This window comes from Pezoporus flaviventris, unplaced genomic scaffold (genome assembly GCF_033815535.1).
Source record: "Pezoporus flaviventris isolate CSIRO_AGI_PZ_B2104156 unplaced genomic scaffold, CSIRO_AGI_Pfla_v1 ptg000002l, whole genome shotgun sequence".
Lineage (NCBI taxonomy): Eukaryota > Metazoa > Chordata > Aves > Psittaciformes > Psittacidae > Pezoporus > Pezoporus flaviventris.
Window position 1 is genome coordinate 75,925,046 of NW_026892550.1, and position 20,912 is coordinate 75,945,957.

Sequence of the window (20,912 nt, forward strand, 5' to 3'; positions counted from 1 at the left end):
ATGGAAGAGGTCTGGAGGTACAGAATCATTGAAAGCAGAATACACTGGTATATAATTAAGTTGCTAAAAACTAGTTTTAAATGTACTTACTTTTATTTTAAAAAGTTTCAGTGCTATGTCTGAGCATAGCTGGACAGAAATGCTCAGGATTCAGAAGTTGTACAGGCAGGTTCTCACATAAGAAAAAACTTGACAGTTTTTAAAGAAAAAACTGCAATTAAAACTTAATTCAGAAGAATTGAGTAGAGAGAACTAGTGTTTATGGTACATGAATACAACTGTAAAATACTATTTTCCGGGAAAGAGCAATATGCATCTGATCTGCTTCACACTGAATAATCATAAATTACTGTATTTCTTGGATGTTTTGCAGTGACTGGTCATACCAGCCAGTCATGCTTCTGCTGTATGTATCACACTGAGGGAATCTAGGTGGAATTCCATCTTCCGAAATGAGTTTCTTCCCACAGAATCTTGTATCCCCACTTAGAGCATGTGGGTTACTATTCTCCCTATTGAAACCCATGGCAAATCGTGCAGTTAACTTCAAGATTGGCATAAGTCAGGCCCATGCCATTCAGCATGATTTGTAAATGTTTTTTCCAGTATTTATAAGACAGTTAAACGCAGGATATTTTTTCCATAGTTAGCTAAGATAGCGTCTAAAAGCTCATAAATAAAAGCGTGTGCGGTGTTAACTGTAGATCAGGACATCAGTCTGAATCGATACCTTTTGAGGCTTCAAAGCCACTGACAATTCTTTAATTGACATTTTCGTTAAAAATTTTCAGACCTCTCTCTATGAAATTCATTTAAGATCAAATGAAAAAAATCCAGAAGTAGCTATCTCTTACATTTCTAGTTTAGCAGAAGGTGATAGTTGAGAACCCTAAGAGAACTTATTTTTGTGAAATTACAATTTAATTTTCACTGCAAAGGTGAGTCTAGAGTCACTTTCAAAGCACCATCTGCCATTTGAGTAGCTACCCAAATAAGACTGCTTAATATTTTGGGTGAAGCTTTCACGTACAGTGCATACAGAGCATAGCATAGTAGCAACACAAAATATTTACATTTTTCATGTTGTCTTAAATAGCATAGTGTCTGCTTTAAATAGTAGATTTTCAGTAGTCTTCAGCTCTGGTGTGTCCTGTGTTAATCCTTGAATAACTGCAAAAACAATGCATTGTCAGAAATAATGTAAAATAAGATACCTCTAATTGTTTGCAAAATGTCAAAAAGCACCCAGGAGGATTCAACTCTGATTACCTTTTTGATTAGTTTTGCAAAGCTCGTCAAAAACTCCTTGGGTTTTTTTTTCTCATAAGATTCACATGAAGACTCGCATGGCTGGAAGATAAAGAAAATCATGTCACTCCTAAACAGTGCATCCGAATCAAAAATAATACTTCAAGCTTTCTTATTGAAAAATCAAGAAGGCTGTAATCAAAGCCTTTTACAAATGGAAAAGCTGAAACACAGCCTAGCTCAGAAAGGGAAAGGATATAGTAATGACACCTGTTCACATTTTTTGCAGCAATCCCTGTCCTTTTGTCTGGCACATCATGTGGTTGCCCAGTACATAGGTGCAGTTGACTGACAAGATCAGTATGAATGCCCCTTCCAGAAGTGCAGAAAATTGAACATTTTTAATTTCCAAGGTAATGAAAGGCACATAACTTTTTCTACCAAGTTTGCTCTCTACAATTCCACCACTGCACATGGTGTCTGTTAGGGAAGATAAGGAGCAGTGATCAGGATTGTGAGCACTGTGAGGAAGTCTTACCTTCCCAGGGTCACTGAAGGAAAATCTTTTCAAGACTTTAATGGTTTGGATGAATGTAGAATTTACTTGGCTGTTTTCTGGCTGTAATTTCAGCGTGCCCTTCTGGAAGCAGGTCACAGCTGTGAAGAGGCATCCATCCTAGGTAAGGAAAAGAAGCAATATTTTTAGAACTAACTTTGCGGCATATTTCTGGCATGTATTAGGTTGTGGTCCATGCGTAGAAGTAAGTGTCCAGGACATTGATTGAGGAGATAAATTTGTGCTCTCTCTTTTTTCTAAGTTAGTTTTTGAGAGAGATCGGTAACTTTTTCGCTGCCTGTTCTTTGCTAATTGCTGAAGTACTTCCTCAGAAAGTAAATGACACTTTGATATTAATCATAGCAGCAACTGAAAGAAAATGCTACTAAAGAGTAAATCATATTATGCGTAGTAATATTATGTGTAGTAAGTTTTCACAAGCATGGGCATGAATATTTTCTCTTTTAAAAAATAAGAAATTATCACTCTGGACTGTTCCTCAGTGCTACATATGGGAATATACTTTTTTCTTCCTAATTTTTGTGCCATTTCTAATATTACATACTTAATAATTAGAATTGATGTAGAACAACATATTTTCAAATACAGTTGAAATATTCTCACTTGATAACATGGGAAATGAAAGTGATGAAGTAAATTAGTTACTAAAGAGAAAAGAAGCATTGAGGGTGAGAGGCAGGAGAAGGAACTGGGCTCCTGGCTTGAATTGTCTTACTGTGTTCCTTTAAATTCAGGTGCACATTAAATCCAAGTCAAGGAAAGCCAGCACTCTCTGTATCTGACTTGGAAAAGAAGCAGTCTAATCTGATGATACAAATTTTCTGTTGCTGCTGCTTATCTGGAATGAAAGCATCCTGCCATTTTCCTTTCATAGTGCAGCTGCATATTAATTTTACTGATGCTAACAGAAAGATTACAAGCTCTCCAGAATCTGCTTTCCTGTCCAGTGGCTATTTTCCTTCATGGGCACACAGCTATAGAGAATATCACCAAAACTAATCTGTAGTCAATGGAGAAAGAAAAGGAATGTTTACTAAGGCAAATTTAAAAGTTGCTTTCTGTTTTCCAAAGAAGGAAACATTTAAAATTGCTGATTTTGCATATTAGAAAGGTTCCAAAGCTATCATCCCTGTTTTGCATGCCAACTGCTACCAAAGCTGAATCTCATCTGGTTTATTAGATGCCATTGTAGTTGCTTTGGCCAGGACAAGGCAACGTTCATCTATGTTGCTTTTAGCAAATTTTAATGGCAGCATTTTATATTGGTCGAGTATTACATTTTATCTTCCTTAAAAACCGCACATTCGTGTTTGTTTCAGGCTTCTTACTGTAACTAGTCCTGCTTACTGGAAAAAAAAATCTCTTTTTTAAAGAGATCAGTTTTCCAGCTGAAACTGAAAACATTTTCTGTCTCATCCGTGATGAGCTGAGAAACCAGCTTTTTTCATATATATTGGTTTGGTTGTTTTTTTCAGAATTAACAGTTAGCTCTCAACAGTTGACCAACAGTTCTGGGGTTTTGTATGTTGTGATGGGTTAAGCACTTTCATGAAGAGTCTTTAAAAAGCATAGAACACAGGCAATGTCTGAGGGAGGCTAGGCAAACGTGTAAAATATTTGTATCAGGCAATTCACAGCAATACTCTGTGTCTGACTCAGGCTGCCTTTTTAGCTTGAAAAGGCTTGAAAAGGCTTCACTTCCGGAATTAGCAGTCAGTGGGGTTAGATGCTGATTTGATGTAAATCAGCGTTTTGTTGCTGGTGTAAGCTGCAGTGTCGGTCACCAGCAATAGATCTTATTTTCCCTCTAGTCTTGAATCTCTTCAGCTTTAAGACTAATTTTTCATCCTCAGCATAATTTCTTTTGAGCTGATGTCCTCAGAAATTTTAAATTTCTTGTCTCCCTTCTTTTAAGTGAAAAAAAATAAAAGATACTTCATTGTTGAGTATCAAAGAAATTGAATGGGGTTGAATTGGGGCTAGCACTCGGTCCACTCACAGGAACCTCAAAGAAGTCAAAGCAAATAGTAATAAGACAATGAATTTTCAATGTAGTCTTCTTACTGAATATTAAAGGCCAAAGGTAAATTGTGGCATAAGTAGTTTATTACGCAGGCAATATTTTAATATTTGAAATACAGTTATATGAAAGGCTTTTTATTAAATTTGGTTTCATTAGGGTGTGATTGCACCTAATCCACCTAATCACCCTGAATGCAGCTTTGGCACACTGTAATTTCTATCTTTGTATCTTAATAATTCAGTAAACGTAAATTTCATCCTGTAGGATGAAAAGTTTGTTAACCATGGTTGCTAGTGATAATTACTATTAGCACACTAACATTTTTTAAGTTTTCGTCAGAGGTTAAACCTGTATCAACTGAGTACCTTCTAAATATGTGACTTCTCTGTAGTTTTCAGCGGAGGTACCTGGGACCTCCTAGAATCAGACTGTAAAGCTCTAAGCTGCAAATGAAGTGTTGTCTTCCTTCCTGAGGTGACCATGGTTTTTTTGAGAGGAAAAGAAAAAAAGAAGTAGACTAAGCAATTAGTCACTAGTTGTATTTGCTTTGTGTCAGGGATAGTGGCAGTGAAACAGCTAATCATCTCCTCCTTTTCATTTTGACACCTCAAGTTAGAGCGTTAATGAAAAAAACCCCATCAATTAGTTAGGGTGCATGAGGTTCTTCAACTGCAGTTGTTTCTAGCAATGAAAAGGAATGTATCTGTTTTGGTCATGCTTCTGTATATTTTTGGCAAGTATAAATTCCACCCCGTTGTAAAGCTTAGGAAGAGGCTAACAAAATCTGTGCGAAACGAGGTAAGTTTTTTCCTTTCTTCTTGTCGTTGTTTTGCAAGAGAATTTACAGTCCTGAGTAAATAGCTTTGCGCTCTGGGTGTTTTTCAAAAAATTATGCAAATGATAATTTTTATATGTTGATTAAAAATTGTTTGCTTTCTAAAATAGTTACCGGGGCTCCAAAATCTTATGGGTAAATTTAAGACAGCTGAGAACAGAAGCATAACATCAGATTAGGCACAGCTAGCTCTAGACCTTTGTTGCAAGTTGGAGATTATCAAAAGCAAACAGGATGCATTTACCTTCTGAGCTTTTAAGTCATGTTGTTACTATTATTAAATACTATTAGTATTTGATTTCATGGTAAATCTTGCATCCTACCACTTTTGAGTATGCACACACTTTCTGTGACTCTGAAGTAATATACTACATACAAGAGGTTCCTGACCTTGGAGCACGTAAAATATCAGCATTAGATAATGTATAAATTATATCTGTATTTAAAATGGATTCATATGGATTTGCTCTTGTAATTTTAACTAGTTATAATCAAAGGAGAACGCTTGTAGGATGCAGTTTTATCTTCCTGTTGATAACCCAACCCTTGCACACAAATACTCAGAGAAAGCACTGTGACTCTGTAGGAGAGGAAATGCTGTGTAATATGGCCTTACAGTGCCGTTCTTGGCACTTGGATTCAGACGGGGGGAAAAGGGATTCCTCTGGGGTTCAGCTCAACGATACGCCGGGTGTGGCTGGAGCTCATGACAGCTAGAGGCATTTCCACTCCCAGAACCTGCATCCCCAAGAGCATTGTTGCTTGCCTGGATCTTGTATGAATCCTTAGCACCATTTCTTAAGTAAATGGAATACACACAGACTTGAATCTGTGGGTATGTTAGAATATATACATGATAGCAAAATAGTAATTAAGATGACATAATATGAACGCTTCTGTCTTTCAAAATCCAGAACTAAGGAACTTTGATAAAAAGTATTTTCTTATTCAGTCTTATTCAGTCTAGTAAGAGTATTAGGTCAGAGATGTGAAGAAGAAATCTCCCATTTGTCAATGGAATAAACCAGTACAAATTCAAAATGATATAATGAGAAACGTTAAAGCAATCTCACCACAGGGTTTTCTGGTGTATGCAGCAGTTCAGCATCCTACAATAAAACAAATTTAAGTTAGAAAACTTTAATGTTTAAAAGGGGTGTCCCTCACCAGATACATTTGAAGCAATACATAATGCTTGTAGATAATATTATGGTAAATACTTCGCTTACCTTATCTTTAACTGAAGTTTCTAACAGTTTAATTGTCTTCAGAAGCTGTTTGTATTTTGCTGTTTTATATGGAGCTGCAGTCAGTGCCATGCTGGAACTCAAGAAAAGTATACATAAAATAATCATCCTCTCCATACTGATGAGTTTTGGTTTAGAATGTGCCAGGAGCAATGTTGTGCTATTCAAAATCAACACTTCAGTTTGAGCTGTGCTCAGGTATGCTGTGTACCTACCTATATATTGCTCCTTGCTGGAGATGTAAAACCCACCCATTTCAGTTTGGAAAGCTTTGTAAAATGGATCAATGAGTAACCTTTTTTTCTTTTCCACTGGCTAGGTGCATGTATGCAAGTTTGTGCGTAGGGGGCAGGGATTGATGGAGTGAACAAAATATGCGCCATCTGCACATTGAACAGGAAAAAAGAAAAAGGTGAATTCCCATTTTCACTTTGAGTCAAGAAATGAACATAGTAAAAAGTAGGTACTTAGAAACCACAGACCTAGGTAAATAAAGATTCTGCCTTTTTTTTTTTTCTTTTTTTTCCCTGTTTCTTACAACAGTAAGTCTCTCCAATCCATTTGAAGTTCTTACGTACCATGCTGGAGAAATACAACAATATTACTTTGTGGCTCCAAGGGTTGGTTGTTAGCTAGTTTCCCTAATGCCTATGAACTGCCACTTTCACATTCTTAGCTTGGTTTCTGCAACAGCTGTGACTAAAAGCTCATCTTAACATTTAAGCCAGCTGAAGGTTGCTTTATATTTACTTAGAACCAGGACCAGATGTTTTAGCAGGATCTTAGGGTGTGTGTCCACTGGGGGTGAAAGCTGCAAGGAAAATGTGTTGCCCTGGGAGAGGTGGATCCCTCTACTGTGCCCATTCCCCAAATGGGAAAAGATAAGGGGCTAAATCCTGGTGAGTCCCAAGGGACACTGGCAGTGGTCCAGTGCTTGTGGCAGCTAAAAACATTGAATTATGTTTTGTGGCAGCTAAAAACATTGAATTATGTTTTGCAGCAGCTAGGCTCAAAATCAGTTTTGGTATTTAAAGCAGCCCTTTCAATGAGATGTAATAATGAGACCTGAGAATTCTCTTGAGGATGGAGAGGTGCGTTTGTTTTATGTGAAATGAAACAAAAGTGCATACTTCAAAAAATGTCAAGCCGGAATAAGACCAGCAGAATGATATCAATTAAGAAATAAGTCAGAATCTCATAATTTCCTTCAACATCAATGCTTGTTGTAATTAGGGATATATGCTTCTTTGGAGGAAATTTATTTAATATTAAAAAAGATGTTCATTAGTGGGTTTTTTTTCCAGCACATGCTGGTAAAGAATGTTCTCTAATGGGGAGGGAGTTGCTTTCTTTCTAAATGACTGCCACTGAGGTCAAAGGTGTTTAAAGGTATTCATGTTGAATATACTCATTTTCTTATTAGTTGCCTTCAGTCCAAGCCTAGTTTATGTCACTCTCACAAGCTGCACTGTTTTCATCGAGGCTCTCTGCAGGCACTAGGGACTTACTGGACTGCTGGCTGTAGGAATCAGCTGAATTTAAAATCACTGTTCCTGATATTTCATCACAAGAAGAAAAAAAACAGCTTTAAATATTTTACATATTGCCATTAATATTGCCGGTTACCATCGCTGTAGTATTGACCATTAAAAGGCTCCTGTGTGGGATTAGTAGAAGGCAATTCAAAGTCACTTGAGCACCTTCACTGTGGTGAATAAGAATATGCTCAGTTGACTTTCAAATTAAATCTTTGCCTCTGAAAGTCTAAAGGTTTCAGATGGCTTTGGAGATGCTTTACAAAATCTACACAGAGTATGGACTTCAGTTTGGTGTCTAGAATGCTAGTCTGTGTAGTATGCTGACATTGTATAAAATGCATCTGTATGTTTCTGACTGGTGGGTAAATTTGAGCAAGTCCAGTTGGATCCCTTATTTGTCATTCATTTCAAAATGAGCATTTATGCTGATGAGAGCTCTATGTCAGGCATACACAATGGTGTTTGTTTTTTGTAATAAATTATAATTCACTGTGTGTTGTTTATGTGGTTAAGCCATTTTTTAGTCTTTCAGGAAATGGATAGCTTAAAGGAATAGATTTTACAGGTGTATGTGTAGATACACATAGCACTGTCATGCGTGCACACACAAAACTTCTCCTGGTGAAAGGGCTAGCTAATTACACTAATAGAGCAAAGATCCTAAAAAATAAGAACTGATATAAGTAAGAAAAGAAAAAACTTCTACCACATAGCCTAAAATTTAATTTCTTGAAGAAAGTGTACTGTGATTTTTGGTGTTTTATTTGTTTTATGTACAAGTCTTGAAATTATTTTAGATAAGCAGTGCATCTGGACTGGGAAGTAAGGTTTTATTCAGTAGGTTTTATTCAGAAGTTGTGTTAATTTATAGCTAAGGATCATTATTGGAAATCAGCATCATCCTCTGTTTGAGAAACTACGTGGTGACTGCATTTTATTACTTTTTTTTTTGCTAGCCTCCTTTCCCTCCATCCCATTCAGGTGCAGCTTTGAAAATTTTTTTAACCTCTTACCCAACACCTCTGTGAGGCTGCCAAGAGGATGGAGAGATTATTTCTGAGTGGTATTATTTACATGAAGAGAGTACTTAGCTCTGCTCCTCTTTACCATAACTGACCCTTCATCTTCTCTGTAGGTCATTGTCTAGTAACTTGGATGAACATACAGGCTGGTCATAATGTCTGCTTCAGATCACTGACATTACTGTCAGTGATCAATACTGTGAATTCTTTTGAGAAGCTCCTTTGAGCCCACCTACGGTAGGTGGTTGTGCTAGCCCTGGCAGCCTCTGTTTTATGCACCTCTGTTTAGTTGATAGATTGGAAGCTTTCTACTTAGACGTGGAGTACGACTATTAACTCTGTCCTTATTATGTGGTTGGCAGTTATTCACGCAAAGATATCGCTGCAGATTGTTTGCATTAATCAGACAACTTCAGGACCACTCAAGAACTTCAGTTAATGTACAGTATGTTTTTATATTCAGAAATGCAAGGTTTAAAGGGACAATGTAGAGGACATAGGTTTCTGTCACTGTACAGGCACATGGTACAGTAACTTTAATATTTTACCTTATCAGTTAGAAATGCTCTACCTATTGCAGACTAGCTTTGCGTTTTTATTTGTCCTTGATGATTTGCTAGATGAGCGTGCATAGCATCATTTGCTATATAGCTGTGTCTCTGCCAGGTACCGGTTTTGGTCTCTATGGCTACATATAATGGGACCCTACAATTCCATAGTAGGATCATTCCTGTGTAGCTAACAACTGTTTTAATTTTCAGCTTTTTTCATAAACTTGTGATATTTAAGGGGCTCAAGCAGCGACCAGGTCTTAAAGCAGTGCTGCTTCTGGAGATAAAATCTGAATAACAAAAGAGAAAATCATAAGGCCTAGCATGTTACTAGACTGGACAGTCCTGGGATCCTGGTGCTCAGGAAAGAAAGAAATACAATGACAGGCAAAGGCAGCTTTAAATCCACTGAACCGACCTCAGGCCTCATGAGCACTGTTTTTAGGAGTTTGTGTCATCGCAGGATTCATGTTTAAGCAAAGCCGTGGTTATCCCTTCATTTTTAGGTTTACTTAGCAAACTTACAAACTGAGTCCAAGTGGGGAGCCCTGCTGATGGCAAGTAGTGTGTGTGTGCTTGTGGCTCTAACCAAACATTACGCAGCAGTGCATTTCAAAGGACAGTTTATGATATTAGAGGAGATCAGAAGGTTTATTGCAGTGAAGACCACTGCATATTTTACATTAAAACCTACTGTGTGAAAGAATGGCTGTACAATAATGCCAGAGACTGTTTGGCCAGTAAATGAAGCGTTGTTATTTGATACCAGAAGCATCACAGAAATTTGGCTGACTTTATTAATTTGCTCGTGCAACAGGATAATTCATTGATTTCGTGGAGGCAAATGTCCACCAAATTCATGGGAGGTGAGATGGCTGTATCCAAGATATTCCTAAATTAAATCCATTATATCAGAAACGAGTTTTCAAGTTTGTGGAGTGATTAGAACGGGAAGCTAAACAATAGGCATTTGGCAATGTGGTAGCAGGTGGTTATGCATCATGTCTCTAAAACTCTGTAGTTGTCTGTTTTGTGTTAGAGGATATAAGGTCACAGTAATTGCTTGAGGAAAGGCATGCTGACAAGATAAAGTGAAATATAAGGACAAAGAACTTCCTGTATGTCTAGGCAGTGGAGAAAACTCCTTGATATCCCTCTTACCAGATAAGAGTGAGCAACATGCTTTTTATGTATGTCACTTTGCTTTTGTGGCTTAGGAACATGCTGAGTCAAATAATGACACTCTCTCTTGCACCAATGCCTGCCCAGCCCCGGAAGGATGCCTGCAGAGTGGAAATCTGAAAAACCTCCCATTCCAAGCCCGCGAGGCTGAGTCCTCTTTCCTCTTTGCAACATTGCCACTCAAATGCTGAATGACTTTGACACTGAAAGCCCAGTTCCCCCACCCACGTTTTCCTTTACAGTATAGTTGAATGTAGGTTTTTCCCATCGCTTAGTCATTGATATGGCTCAGGCAAAAATGCCTGTAATGTACCAGGCTGCTTTCAAAGAATTTTTTGACTTAGAAGCATGAGTTTTTATATATACTAGCTGCTGCCCACGGCAGGGGGGTTGGAACTAGATGATCTTAAGGTCCTTTCCAACCCAAACTAATCTAAGATTCTATGATTCTATATACTCTAATATATACTGTCTGATAGTGTATACTATCTGTGACTTGGGGGTAGTTGTGGGGAAGCAAGGGAAAAGAGGTGTGCTGGAAAAGGAGAGACTAGGAAAAAGGCTTGTGTATAACAGATTTAGGAAAGTTAGTCTTTAAAATGTTTCTGACAACTTGCCAAATTAGTTCCACCCTCTTTCAATATGATTTTCTTATTACAGGTTTTGGTATAATTCTTCTGTCTTTTCATCCGGCTTTGAAAAGGGAAAGTCAAACCTGGGAAAAATTCTGTTCCTAACTTGTAAGTGTATTAGCTATAAAAATCAGAGTAAAAACAACTCTGAATGTGGTGACATAGACACTAAAAAATTAATAGACTACATGTGACAATATAAAACCATTGGCATTCTCCATAATGGTCTTCCAGAGTTAACTTGTAGCCAGTTTCTAATCCATACTGAAGTGTGCCTGACACTGGCTAATAACACGACCCTGTGTATTAACTGAAAGAATTGGAGGAATAAATGGAGCAGCTCTTACAGGAGATCGTGGATTCAGTCTTGAGAGAATGTACTGAAGGTCAGAGGGATGGTAAGCAAAAGCTTTTATTACAGAAGATTCTTCTTATGTCATATAAGGGTAGTTACCTTGAGCAAAATATTTAGTTCTATTCCCAGTTGCTGGAGAACAGGGAGAAGAGTATGACAAGTGCTCAACTGGCTGGATTGTAAAGTGAACTGCTCTGTCTTCAAAAACTTGTGTGAGTGCCAAAGAATCCCCCTGTCTGCAGTTAGTAATAGGGGATGGAGAGGTACCTGGCTACTTATGGCCATGCCGGTGTTTGGCCTCTGGCTGTTACCATTTAAATTATTTCAATAATGATAGTGATAAATAGATAATGATTTAAAAATCATGATACTGTGCTTCTAGCAGTGAACATCATGGACATCATTAGCATTATAATCTGTGGTTGTCAATTGCAGTTAAGGCTAAGACACACTGGTAACAGAAAAAGAGGTGATGTAAGAATGAAAGATTTGGAGATGGAAAATAGAACCTGCTTTCAAGAACAGACAAAATCCTTCTGAATTTAGCACAACCCTGTTCACAGTCTTTACCTAACTTTTAGGAACAGCTTCAGCTAGTTGCATGAGAAATGCAAAGCCATTCGCAAATGTTTGTGTGTTGCCTCATCTGTTTTGTATCAGCGATCTTTGTCTTTGTTTTTCCCTGATTCATCAGAAGTTGGTGACCATAACTATAAAGCAGAACAATTTAACATTAACAGAAGTTGTATATATGTTAAATACCAGCTGCGTCCTGCTCCTAGGTCAACCCAGTGATGCTTATTATGCATGTAGTTTGATTAACGTATTTCTAGCCTTAAGAACTACTGAATTGAGAAACTGCATTGAGAAACTGTCTAGTCAACATCCAAAGCCTGAGACAAGCCTAGAGCCACTGTGGTTAGAATTTGATACTCAGAAGAACTGTCCTTTCATAACCTTCCAAGTCTTTCTTAAAAGTTGGAGCAGACTCCCCGCTCCTGGGTTGCACTTTTCTCTGCATGTAGGATGGAAGAAGCCTCACTGGATCACCGAGTCTAGTATTCTTCCATTGCAGGCATCCACATCATCATATAGCTCCTTTCACATCTCAGCTAAAAACTCCGGCGTAAGGTCTTATCAGTTAAATCTCTGTAATGATAAAAGCTTAGAGTTTCTTTCTGTGCTTATGATGCATTCCAGCTTTTATAGGGCAGCTTCGTTCTTATTTAGAGTACTACTGATAATCTCCAGCTTTTATAGGGCAGCTTCATTCTTATTTAGAGTACTACTAATAATCTTTCCATGCTACCAGAGGACAGCCACGTTCAGAACACAAGGTAGCAGTTGACAGGAAGACAAGCTATCACAATTCTCTTAACAACTTGAGGGCAGAAAGTAGTTGTTCACCTGAAAGCCATAGGTAGGGAGAGGTGGGGGCAATGAGCAAGTAAAATCAGTGCACCTCTTCCATATTGCAACAGTGACTTCTCCTGCAGCTCCAGTGCTTGATGGCATTGCACTGCCGGTCTTCAAGTCTCTTCATGAAACACAGGCTAGCAGTCTGCAATCGTTCTACCTCAGAAATGTTCTCTATATGTAATACACATTTCCTGACAACTCTGCTGATAGACGATATGGCCTGTGGTGTGAAAAGTGGTGATGTGCTAGTACTGAAACTCAACAGTATATGTCATGTTCATTCAAAATGTTCAGAAAGAAAAATCAAGAGATAGATGGGGGTGTGAATAGTGAATAGAGGAAATGTCCTGTGTTCAGCTGTAACAGTCATTTTTCTTCTTAGTAGCGGGTACAGTGCTGTGTTTTCAGCTGTAGTCTGAGAACAGTGCTGTTAACGCACCAATGTTCTTAGGTGTTGGTAAATAATGCTTACTCTGATCAAGGGCTTTTCAGTCTCATGCTCTGTCAGGGAGGAGCAGCACAGGAAGCCAGGAGGAAGCAGAAACAGGACACCTGGCCCAAACCAGCCATAGGGGTATTCCATACCACAGCACATCATGCCCAGTATATAAACTAGGGGGAGTTACCTGGAAGGTCTAGATCACTGTTTGGGTCAGGCTGAGTGTTGGTCAGTGGGATTTACATTCTTTTGATTCTCCTCCCCATCCCTCTGGGAGCTGAGGGGGAAGAAGGTGGGGAGTGAGGGAGTGTCTGCGTGGTTCTGAGTTACCAGCTGGGCTTAAACCATGACAAGGAAGCAGAACGGCACAATACAAAATGCTGCCTTTGTTCATTTACTAATGAACAGAAGTCAGAAGACAGTTACTTCTATGTTACAGTATCAGTGACATAAAACAACCCCCAAACCATTTACTCAAGATGAACAAGACTGGCATGGACTCTACCACAGTGTGGAGGAATGCACTGCGTACATAACTATTCCACTGGCAGCTGGGCCTTGGTGTATCCTGACGTGGCTGGAGATCATCTTTTCACTATAGCTCATATTTCTGTATCAAAATTAAAGGTTTGATGTTACAGGGTCTTTTGGAAGTCACTTCAAGGTTTGTGAGGCTGCTGTTCTGGCATAGGATATCTGTAGTAGTGCAGTTGTTCCCCTCTTGCAGAGCCTAGAGCAAAATACAGGGGATAGGCAGTGAGACTATGGTCCTCTTTCCCTTCTCTCCAACAAATCTGATCTGATTTTGCTTTCCTTAGAAATATATTCTACATAAAGTTATCTTTAAAATAAAATGGAGTTTTTAACTTTTTGTTATGTTTTATCTTTTGGCATTACTGGTAGAAGCAGATGACTGAGTACCACTTTTATTTCTAACTAGTTTCAGTTTCTGGTTTTCAGGTACTTCCAGAGTATTACAGATTGTACTCTCCTTCATATATGTGTATATATTGACAGTGTACGCACAGTTTCTGTTAGAACAGTATTTTTTATGGTAGTGTTGATTTCATGCTCTATAAACACATTCACATTGTTCTCCTGCCCTTTTTTTGTCTTACCAGGAACAGTTCCGTGTCATACTATCTCTGTGGCACAGCAAGAAATAGTGAGGACAGTGGGGCTGTGAGATTGCACTGGAGGATGTGGTCTGCCTCCACTTGAAATGACTCCAAGTACCTGCTTGCAGACCAGCTTCTCAACTTCATCTGTGTGCTGCCACTATGCATGCTGCAAACCATTGGATCAGCCATCAGATCCTTCTTGTATTTCAGTTCCTGCAGCAGGGAAGAGGCAGAAGCAACCTCAGCAGATTTCAGGATGTAGTAATGGAAGTGCTTTCTTCAGCCTCAAAGTTATTTTAAGAGCTTTCTACTTTAGGTCACTGCCACTCTGCGGTGTGTCTGCATCACAGTATTGAAGAGCCTCTGTTACAGTAGCTTGGGTCGTTAAAATGGTCCAGGTTAAAAATTCCTCTTGCAGAGGCTTTGAGTGTTTGTTTGGTTTGCTTTGTTTTTATTGCAGTCATTTCATTATCAACTCTACTTTCTCCATTGCACAAGTGACATATTTGCAATTAGCTATGAGTTGCTAGAAGTCAGAAACTCCTTTTCTCCTGGCTTTACTACTGATCAAAACTGGATCACCTATGCAACAAGTACCTTCTTAGCACTTAAGGCTGAGGGGGCCAGTGGGTATCACTCAGCAGAATCATTCCAGGAGCAGCAGCTTGGCGCCAGCGCAAACATCATTCAGGCCTTTAACTGTGTCTGAAATGCCATTTCTGGCAGAATCATTTTCAGGAAGAGGATTTAGGGAAGTTTTAACTCTTCAGCCTGGTCTGTTTAAGATTCTTGCAGGTATAATAGTACCACTCAGACATGATTTGTTGTTATTTGTCAGGCATTTACATCCATAAAATCTCTGATGTGGATTTAACTGTACCAGTAGAGAAATATCTTAAATAGCAATACTAACTATTGTGTTTCTCATACATGAATTGCTCTGTGAATATGATGTACCTTGTTAGGACTTTGTGCTTAAATAAATCTGCTGTTGTTTACAGCAGGTCAGGGAATGCTCTAAGGTGACTAGCTCATACTGTGCTTAACAGATGAAACCTTAGTATGTTTGAAAAAACAGCTTTTCTCAGTAAATTTTTTTCAGCTGTCTGTTTCTGTCTTCATCTATGACTAGACATATACAACAGATAAAAACGTGTGTGCCTGTACCTACAGATACATCTTTTATATATGCACACACATGCAGATTTGAAAAGCTGTATAGCACAGTTGCTTTGCATAACAGGTTTAATTTTTTCTCACAGGTCAGCCCCTTAAGTGAACCTTGGAAAAACTACTGTGTGATCAGTCGATTGCACTGAAGCGGCAGCACCCATTTGGTAAAGGTAGTCTTGGATAAAAAGCTGAACACTGTGGTTTCAGTGACTTAGCGCTGAAACCTTGTGGCTTCTGTGTAGGAGGCTGTATAAGCTGGACACGTTTGACATCCTTGTTTCTGAGCTGTGAAATCTGTACATCTAATTTATGAAAATTATCTCCGGTTTAATTTTATCCTTTTTGAATGAAGTCAACATATTTTCTTGCGTTCAGTGGAAACAATAATGGAAATGTTTCAAGATGTACTGTGTGAGCCTGTTTTGACCTCAGAAAGGGAGAAGAATCAAGATAACTCTTGATTATGATTGAGGTCTGAGAAGGAAATGAAATACAGGGAGAGATGAGAGAAAAGCATTTCTCAAGAGGGGAGACAAATAGAGAAATTAACTGTGGGAAATGACATAGGTATTAGAAAATAAAAACTGTCTAAATGAGAATTCAATTTAAAAAAATTACGGACAACCAAGTAAGGTAGTTTAGAATAAACCGTGGTACTAGTATCAGTTAGGGTAACCAACAGTATCTGTAATCTTTCTGGTGGTCTAAATAGCAAAATAAGTTTACATGTAAGGTAAATCCAAGACCAAGGCTCTTCCTCCTTCTGCTCTGGTGAGTGCCTACTGTCCTCACGACTCCCCAGAAAGCTGAGTTGTGGCAATACAGGATATCTGAACCTCTTAAACTGGCAAAACCTGTTCTCTTCACAGTCGTGAGCAATGACAGCCCAAACTTTGAGTTCTCACCAACAGTTTTGCCTTTGGCAAGCAGGTTCCCAAAAGCATGTACGCCGTTCCCTATAAGTGAATCTGTGGAAAGACAGAAAAACAAGCAAAGACCTCTGAATAGAAAACAAACGAGAAAAAAAGAACATTCAAGGTACAAAACTTGCTGTAATAGAATGAAATGACTACTTGTGTGAAAGTAACTACTCGGTACGTTTGTGGGAGTACAAAAATCTGAAAACATTAGTCAAAGACTTCTGTGTGAACAAAGATTGAAAGTGTGATCACCCACTGTCAGTTATAGCAAATGGATGACTTCAAGATTAATCTTAATAAGTTTCAGTAATTTCTGTGTCGAAACATCAATAGAAGACCATAGATTTTAATTGCTTTTACTCTCTCATTGGTCCTGCTAGGGGAGTTGTTCCTTTTCAATAAAAGAAAAAAAAATTCTAATGTTGTACCTTTGACTGGAAAATTAATGTCTTGTCTTGCTTGTGTTTTCTTTCCAGAAAACTGAGCCAGTAAACATGACTGCATCTGCAAGTGACTATACAAGAAAATAGTAAAACTGCTGTCTTAAGGTACTCTTCTGGGCAATGGCATTTTTCTTGTCTGTTATTTATGTGCTTCTTGCAGACCTAAGACTTGATACCCTGTTCCTTGGGTAGACACTGATGTTTCTCTGAACTAACAAGGGAAAAATAAGGAGGCACTGAAGATGTTAGTCCAGATCCAGATCAGTGGAGACTTTTGGAAAACCACGTTTTTCTCATGCTCACTGCAGATGTGGGACATACAGATAACCAGGAAAGAATTGTCTTTTTGGGGATCCAGAATTTACTCAGAAGCAAGATCATAAGATTCAGCATTCCTTTCCATATAGCTGAATTTCTGGTTGTGAACCTCTTCCTCTGATTATAAGGATTACACAACTACCTTTTTTACTGAACCCAAGAAAAACTCTATCTATGACTCTTGTTTTCTCTTTTTCTGTTTAACTAAGCCGACAACTTGTTAGATCCCTGGTTGGTGACATTTTAATGTAGTTTCTTAGCCCCACTACCTTTCCAATTTTGGGACCAGTCTTGTTCAACATCTTTGTTGATGACATGGACAGTGGGATTGAGTGCGCCCTCAGCAGGTTTGCCGATGACACCAAACTGTGAGGTTCGGTTGATATGCTGGAGAGAAGGAATGCCATCCAGAGGGACCTTGACACGCTTGTGAGGTGGGCTGATGCCAACCTCATGAAGCTGAACCATGCCAAGTGCAAGGTCCTACACCTGGGTCGGAGCAATCCCAGGCACAGCTACAGGTTGGGCAGAGAAGAAATTCAGAGCAGTTCTGTGGAGAAGGACTTGGGGGTGTTGGTCGATGACAAAATGAACATGGGCCGGCAGTGTGCGCTTGCAGCCCAGAAAGCCAACCGTATCCTGGGCTGCATCAAAAGGAGCGTGACCAGCAGGTCGAAGGAGGTGATCCTGCCCCTCTACTCTGCTCTCGTGAGACCTCACCTGGAGTATTGTGTGCGGTTCTGGTGTCCTCAACATAAAAAGGACGTGGAACTGTTGGAACAAGTCCAGAGAAGGGCCACGAGGATGATCAGGGGACTGGAGCACCTCCCGTATGAAGATAGGCTGAGGAAGTTGGGGCTGTTCAGCCTGGAGAAGAGAAGGCTGCGTGGAGACCTCATAGCAGCCTTCCAGTATCTGAAGGGGGCCTATAGGGATGCTGGGGAGGGACTCTTCATTAGGGACTGTAGTGATAGGACATGGGGTAATGGGTTCAAACTTAAAAAGGGGAAGTTTAGATTGGATATAAGGAGGAAATTCTTTACTGTAAGGGTGGTGAGGCACTGGAATGGGTTGCTCATCAGGGATGTTGTGAATGCAGGCTGGATGAGGCCTGGGGTGACATGGTTTAGTGTGAAGTGTCCCTGCCCATGCAGGGGGCTTGGAACTAGATGATCTTAAGGTCCTTTCCAACCCTAACTGTTCTATGATTCTATGATTCTAACCTACCTGCCTGTGCTGGGCATGGATAAATAGTGAAGCACCAGTGCTGCACTTCTGGTCCAGGCATCCCCCTTCCCTCCCAGGATGGTTGCATCCAGGTTGCTGAGGGGCAAAAGTGGCTGCTTGAATCTGCCCTTCTGCAAGTTTGATCCCCCTGTGTTGAGGGCCCAGCTGAAAAGTCACAGGAGATCCTTTTTTTCCCCTCCTTCTAGCACCAGCTTTGGTGTTTGCCTCTTAAGGAACAGGTTAGGTCACTGAAACAGCCAAAAATGTGCCTTCCTGCGGCAAGCAACTGTTAAGCTGAGCTAGCTGTCACAGCAGTGTGTATCATGGGAGGTGCTTGGCTGTCTGGGCTGAGACAGCGCAGATACTGCACTGCCTTCCCATGCCTTCCTAAGGAGATATGCTGTTACCATGTGAGTAATGCTGCTCCACACCATGGGAATATGACTAAGATAACAGTGGAAGCTTGCCTCAGTAGCAGTTCCATATTTTTATTTTTTTAAGAGATCTTTCATTGTCCCACAGCTTAGGAAGTTATACATCATCATCTTTTGTGGAGTACTTGTTTTAACCCTGATCATTTGAGGTGTCTGATTTAAGAGTGGATTAAAAGCAGTTATTGCAGCACCACTGGGCATCGAGGGCTGCGACACTCAGCATGCATGAGGGAGGAGAAAGGAGGATGTGACTGTCCTACCCAGCCTCACCTTCAAATCAGACCTTTACCTGTTGCTGCCATTAGCTGAGCCACTGCTGGTAACTGCATGTGTGCTTGTAGCCCAATAGCAGGCAAAACAAAATGTTAAGGGGAAGATTGCATTTTACTTGCCCTTTGAACTGGTCAGAAAGTGCATATATTCAGCTGCTTTTAGCCACACTACCTTGGATCTCCTGGAGCTGTGTGTTGATATCATGCACCACACCTGAGGAGATGGTGATTGGACTCCAGAGGCTGGAAAATAATTATGCTTGATACTGCTGCACAACAAGTGATAACATGAAGGAAATTGGAAACATCAAACCTGAGAACGGAAAAACTCACAAGAATGTCAGAAGCAGCCTGAAGAAAAAAGCAGACAAAGATGTAATTTCCAGAACAATAACCGGAGATCAAAGGAGGCTGATGTTCTTTCAAGTCAATATTTGTGGTGGATCTGCAGGAGAAAATTAAGGAACGTTATTTTGGAAGATGCTGGGAAAAATACAGAGAATTGCAGGGAAGCAGTAGACCCTGTAGCTGTTTTTTTTTTGGCTCTCTTAATACCACTGCCTTCTGCATTTCTGTGTTGGCCATGCTGAGTTTTTCTGAGAAAAATATCACCATTCGCTTCACTTTAAATTGACCAGAGATAAAGCAATTTTGTCCTCTGATACAATCATATGCCACGGAAACTATCCTTACTCTCTGAGCCGCTTTGTTTTCTTCTCTATTGCTAGGTCTAGTTCAATGCTTTTAAGGCTTCAACTGCACAGATTTTCCCTGTTAGATCTATTCTTCATAATATCCTGATAGATTTTGTTGATGTTGTCAAATTTCTGTCAAAACTAAGAAATACTAAAATGTTTTATATTGGCACTTTGACACAAGCATTGCAATTTTCCATTTATATTTCATTATGAAGTTTTATTCTATTTAAAATAGTTTTAAAAGATGGGAAAGAAATGTTTCTTCATAGTTTGATGTGGAATGCCCAGCCTGAAGTGAGCTGCTTTTTTTCCCCTTGTTCATCTGTCTCAGTGACTGCAGTGTGTTTTGTGCCACTTTATATGTCTTCCGGCAAATGAAAAAATCAGATTCCCTTTTTTGGGCAAGCAGTCTAATATCTGACTAAATTTCTGTTTTCTTAGATCTTTATGAGTCAGTATACATGTTCTGAAACATTTCTATGCTTGCTTTCTTTTTTTTCACAGGCGGAAACAACACCAACATACAGTAGGTAATCGGTATTCTAGAAAATGAAGGACAAAGAAGAAACTTGAGGTACACAAGAAAAGCCTGACCTTTGACATATACAAACTCTGAAATTAGTCCTTGTCCTTCCTACTTTATATTGAGGATTAAGTAATGTGATATAAAAAAGGAAGGTGGCAAACTAATGTGCCAAACTAGAACTACCCAGGCACTTCAAGGCAGTTTACATGGCTTCAGGATAATGCAGGTTAAAGAAATTGCTGGGATTTGAAGGGCTCCTGAGAAGTTAGTGGAAAATGCCCTAATATAAGTTGTTGGGGCTTTCCTGTGCCTTACTAGTTCTTTAGATCTGTATAGTACTTCTTAGCACCTAGTGAAAATGGGGTTAAAGAGGCTTATTTAGCTATTTTTGAGTTCCCATTTTGTCCACTGTCTAGAAAGACTAGGTCCTTTGGCTGCCTCTTGCTCTGGACTTCCAAAAAATGTGTATTACTTCCCTTCCTGAAGGAATTCAAGGGAATTCACAACATGGAGCACTCAAGGCTTGCTTAAGTAAAAGCCTGTAACTCAGCCCTGCATTTCTTCAGTTTAAATTAAATATCCCAAACTAGAATATGAGCCAAGATTTCTGTAAGAGTGATATTGAGCATGAGCAAGACCAAATGCTAAGAGAGAACTATTACATTGGTATGAAACAGAGCAGCTTGAATCCACACCTTCATCAGGTCTCCAT

At 39.4% G+C, this 20,912-nt stretch overlaps 1 protein-coding gene and 2 long non-coding RNA genes across 3 annotated transcripts; 2 read left to right on the forward strand and 1 right to left on the reverse strand.

The window, feature by feature from the left end:
• Positions 1-867: 867 nt before the first annotated feature.
• Positions 868-6,047, reverse strand: IL21 (interleukin 21). The gene is made up of 4 exons (XM_061466011.1): positions 5,913-6,047; positions 5,757-5,792; positions 1,787-1,924; positions 868-1,350 (listed from the first exon to the last, which is right to left on the reverse strand). The coding sequence occupies exons 1-4, from the start codon at positions 6,045-6,047 to the stop codon at positions 1,156-1,158; spliced, it is 504 nt and encodes a 167-aa protein (XP_061321995.1). The 3' UTR covers positions 868-1,155.
• LOC133275815 (uncharacterized) lies at positions 4,491-6,723 on the forward strand. The gene is made up of 4 exons (XR_009745689.1): positions 4,491-4,646; positions 5,940-6,128; positions 6,250-6,342; positions 6,474-6,723. It is a non-coding gene; the product is annotated as an uncharacterized LOC133275815 (long non-coding RNA).
• A 7,689-nt stretch (positions 6,724-14,412) lies between these two features.
• Positions 14,413-17,173, forward strand: LOC133275820 (uncharacterized). The gene is made up of 3 exons (XR_009745690.1): positions 14,413-15,532; positions 16,293-16,400; positions 16,759-17,173. It is a non-coding gene; the product is annotated as an uncharacterized LOC133275820 (long non-coding RNA).
• Positions 17,174-20,912: the final 3,739 nt, after the last annotated feature.

Coding starts and splice junctions, on each gene's coding strand:
- IL21 (XM_061466011.1), bottom strand. CDS start 6,047: ATGGAGAGGATGATTATTTTATGTATACTTTTCTTGAGTTCCAGCATG. Junction 1,925..5,756: donor ATACACCAGAAAACCCTGTG/GTGAGATTGCTT, acceptor TTCCTTACCTAG/GATGGATGCCTCTTCACAGC. Junction 1,351..1,786: donor CCTTCAGTGACCCTGGGAAG/GTAAGACTTCCT, acceptor TTTATCTTCCAG/CCATGCGAGTCTTCATGTGA.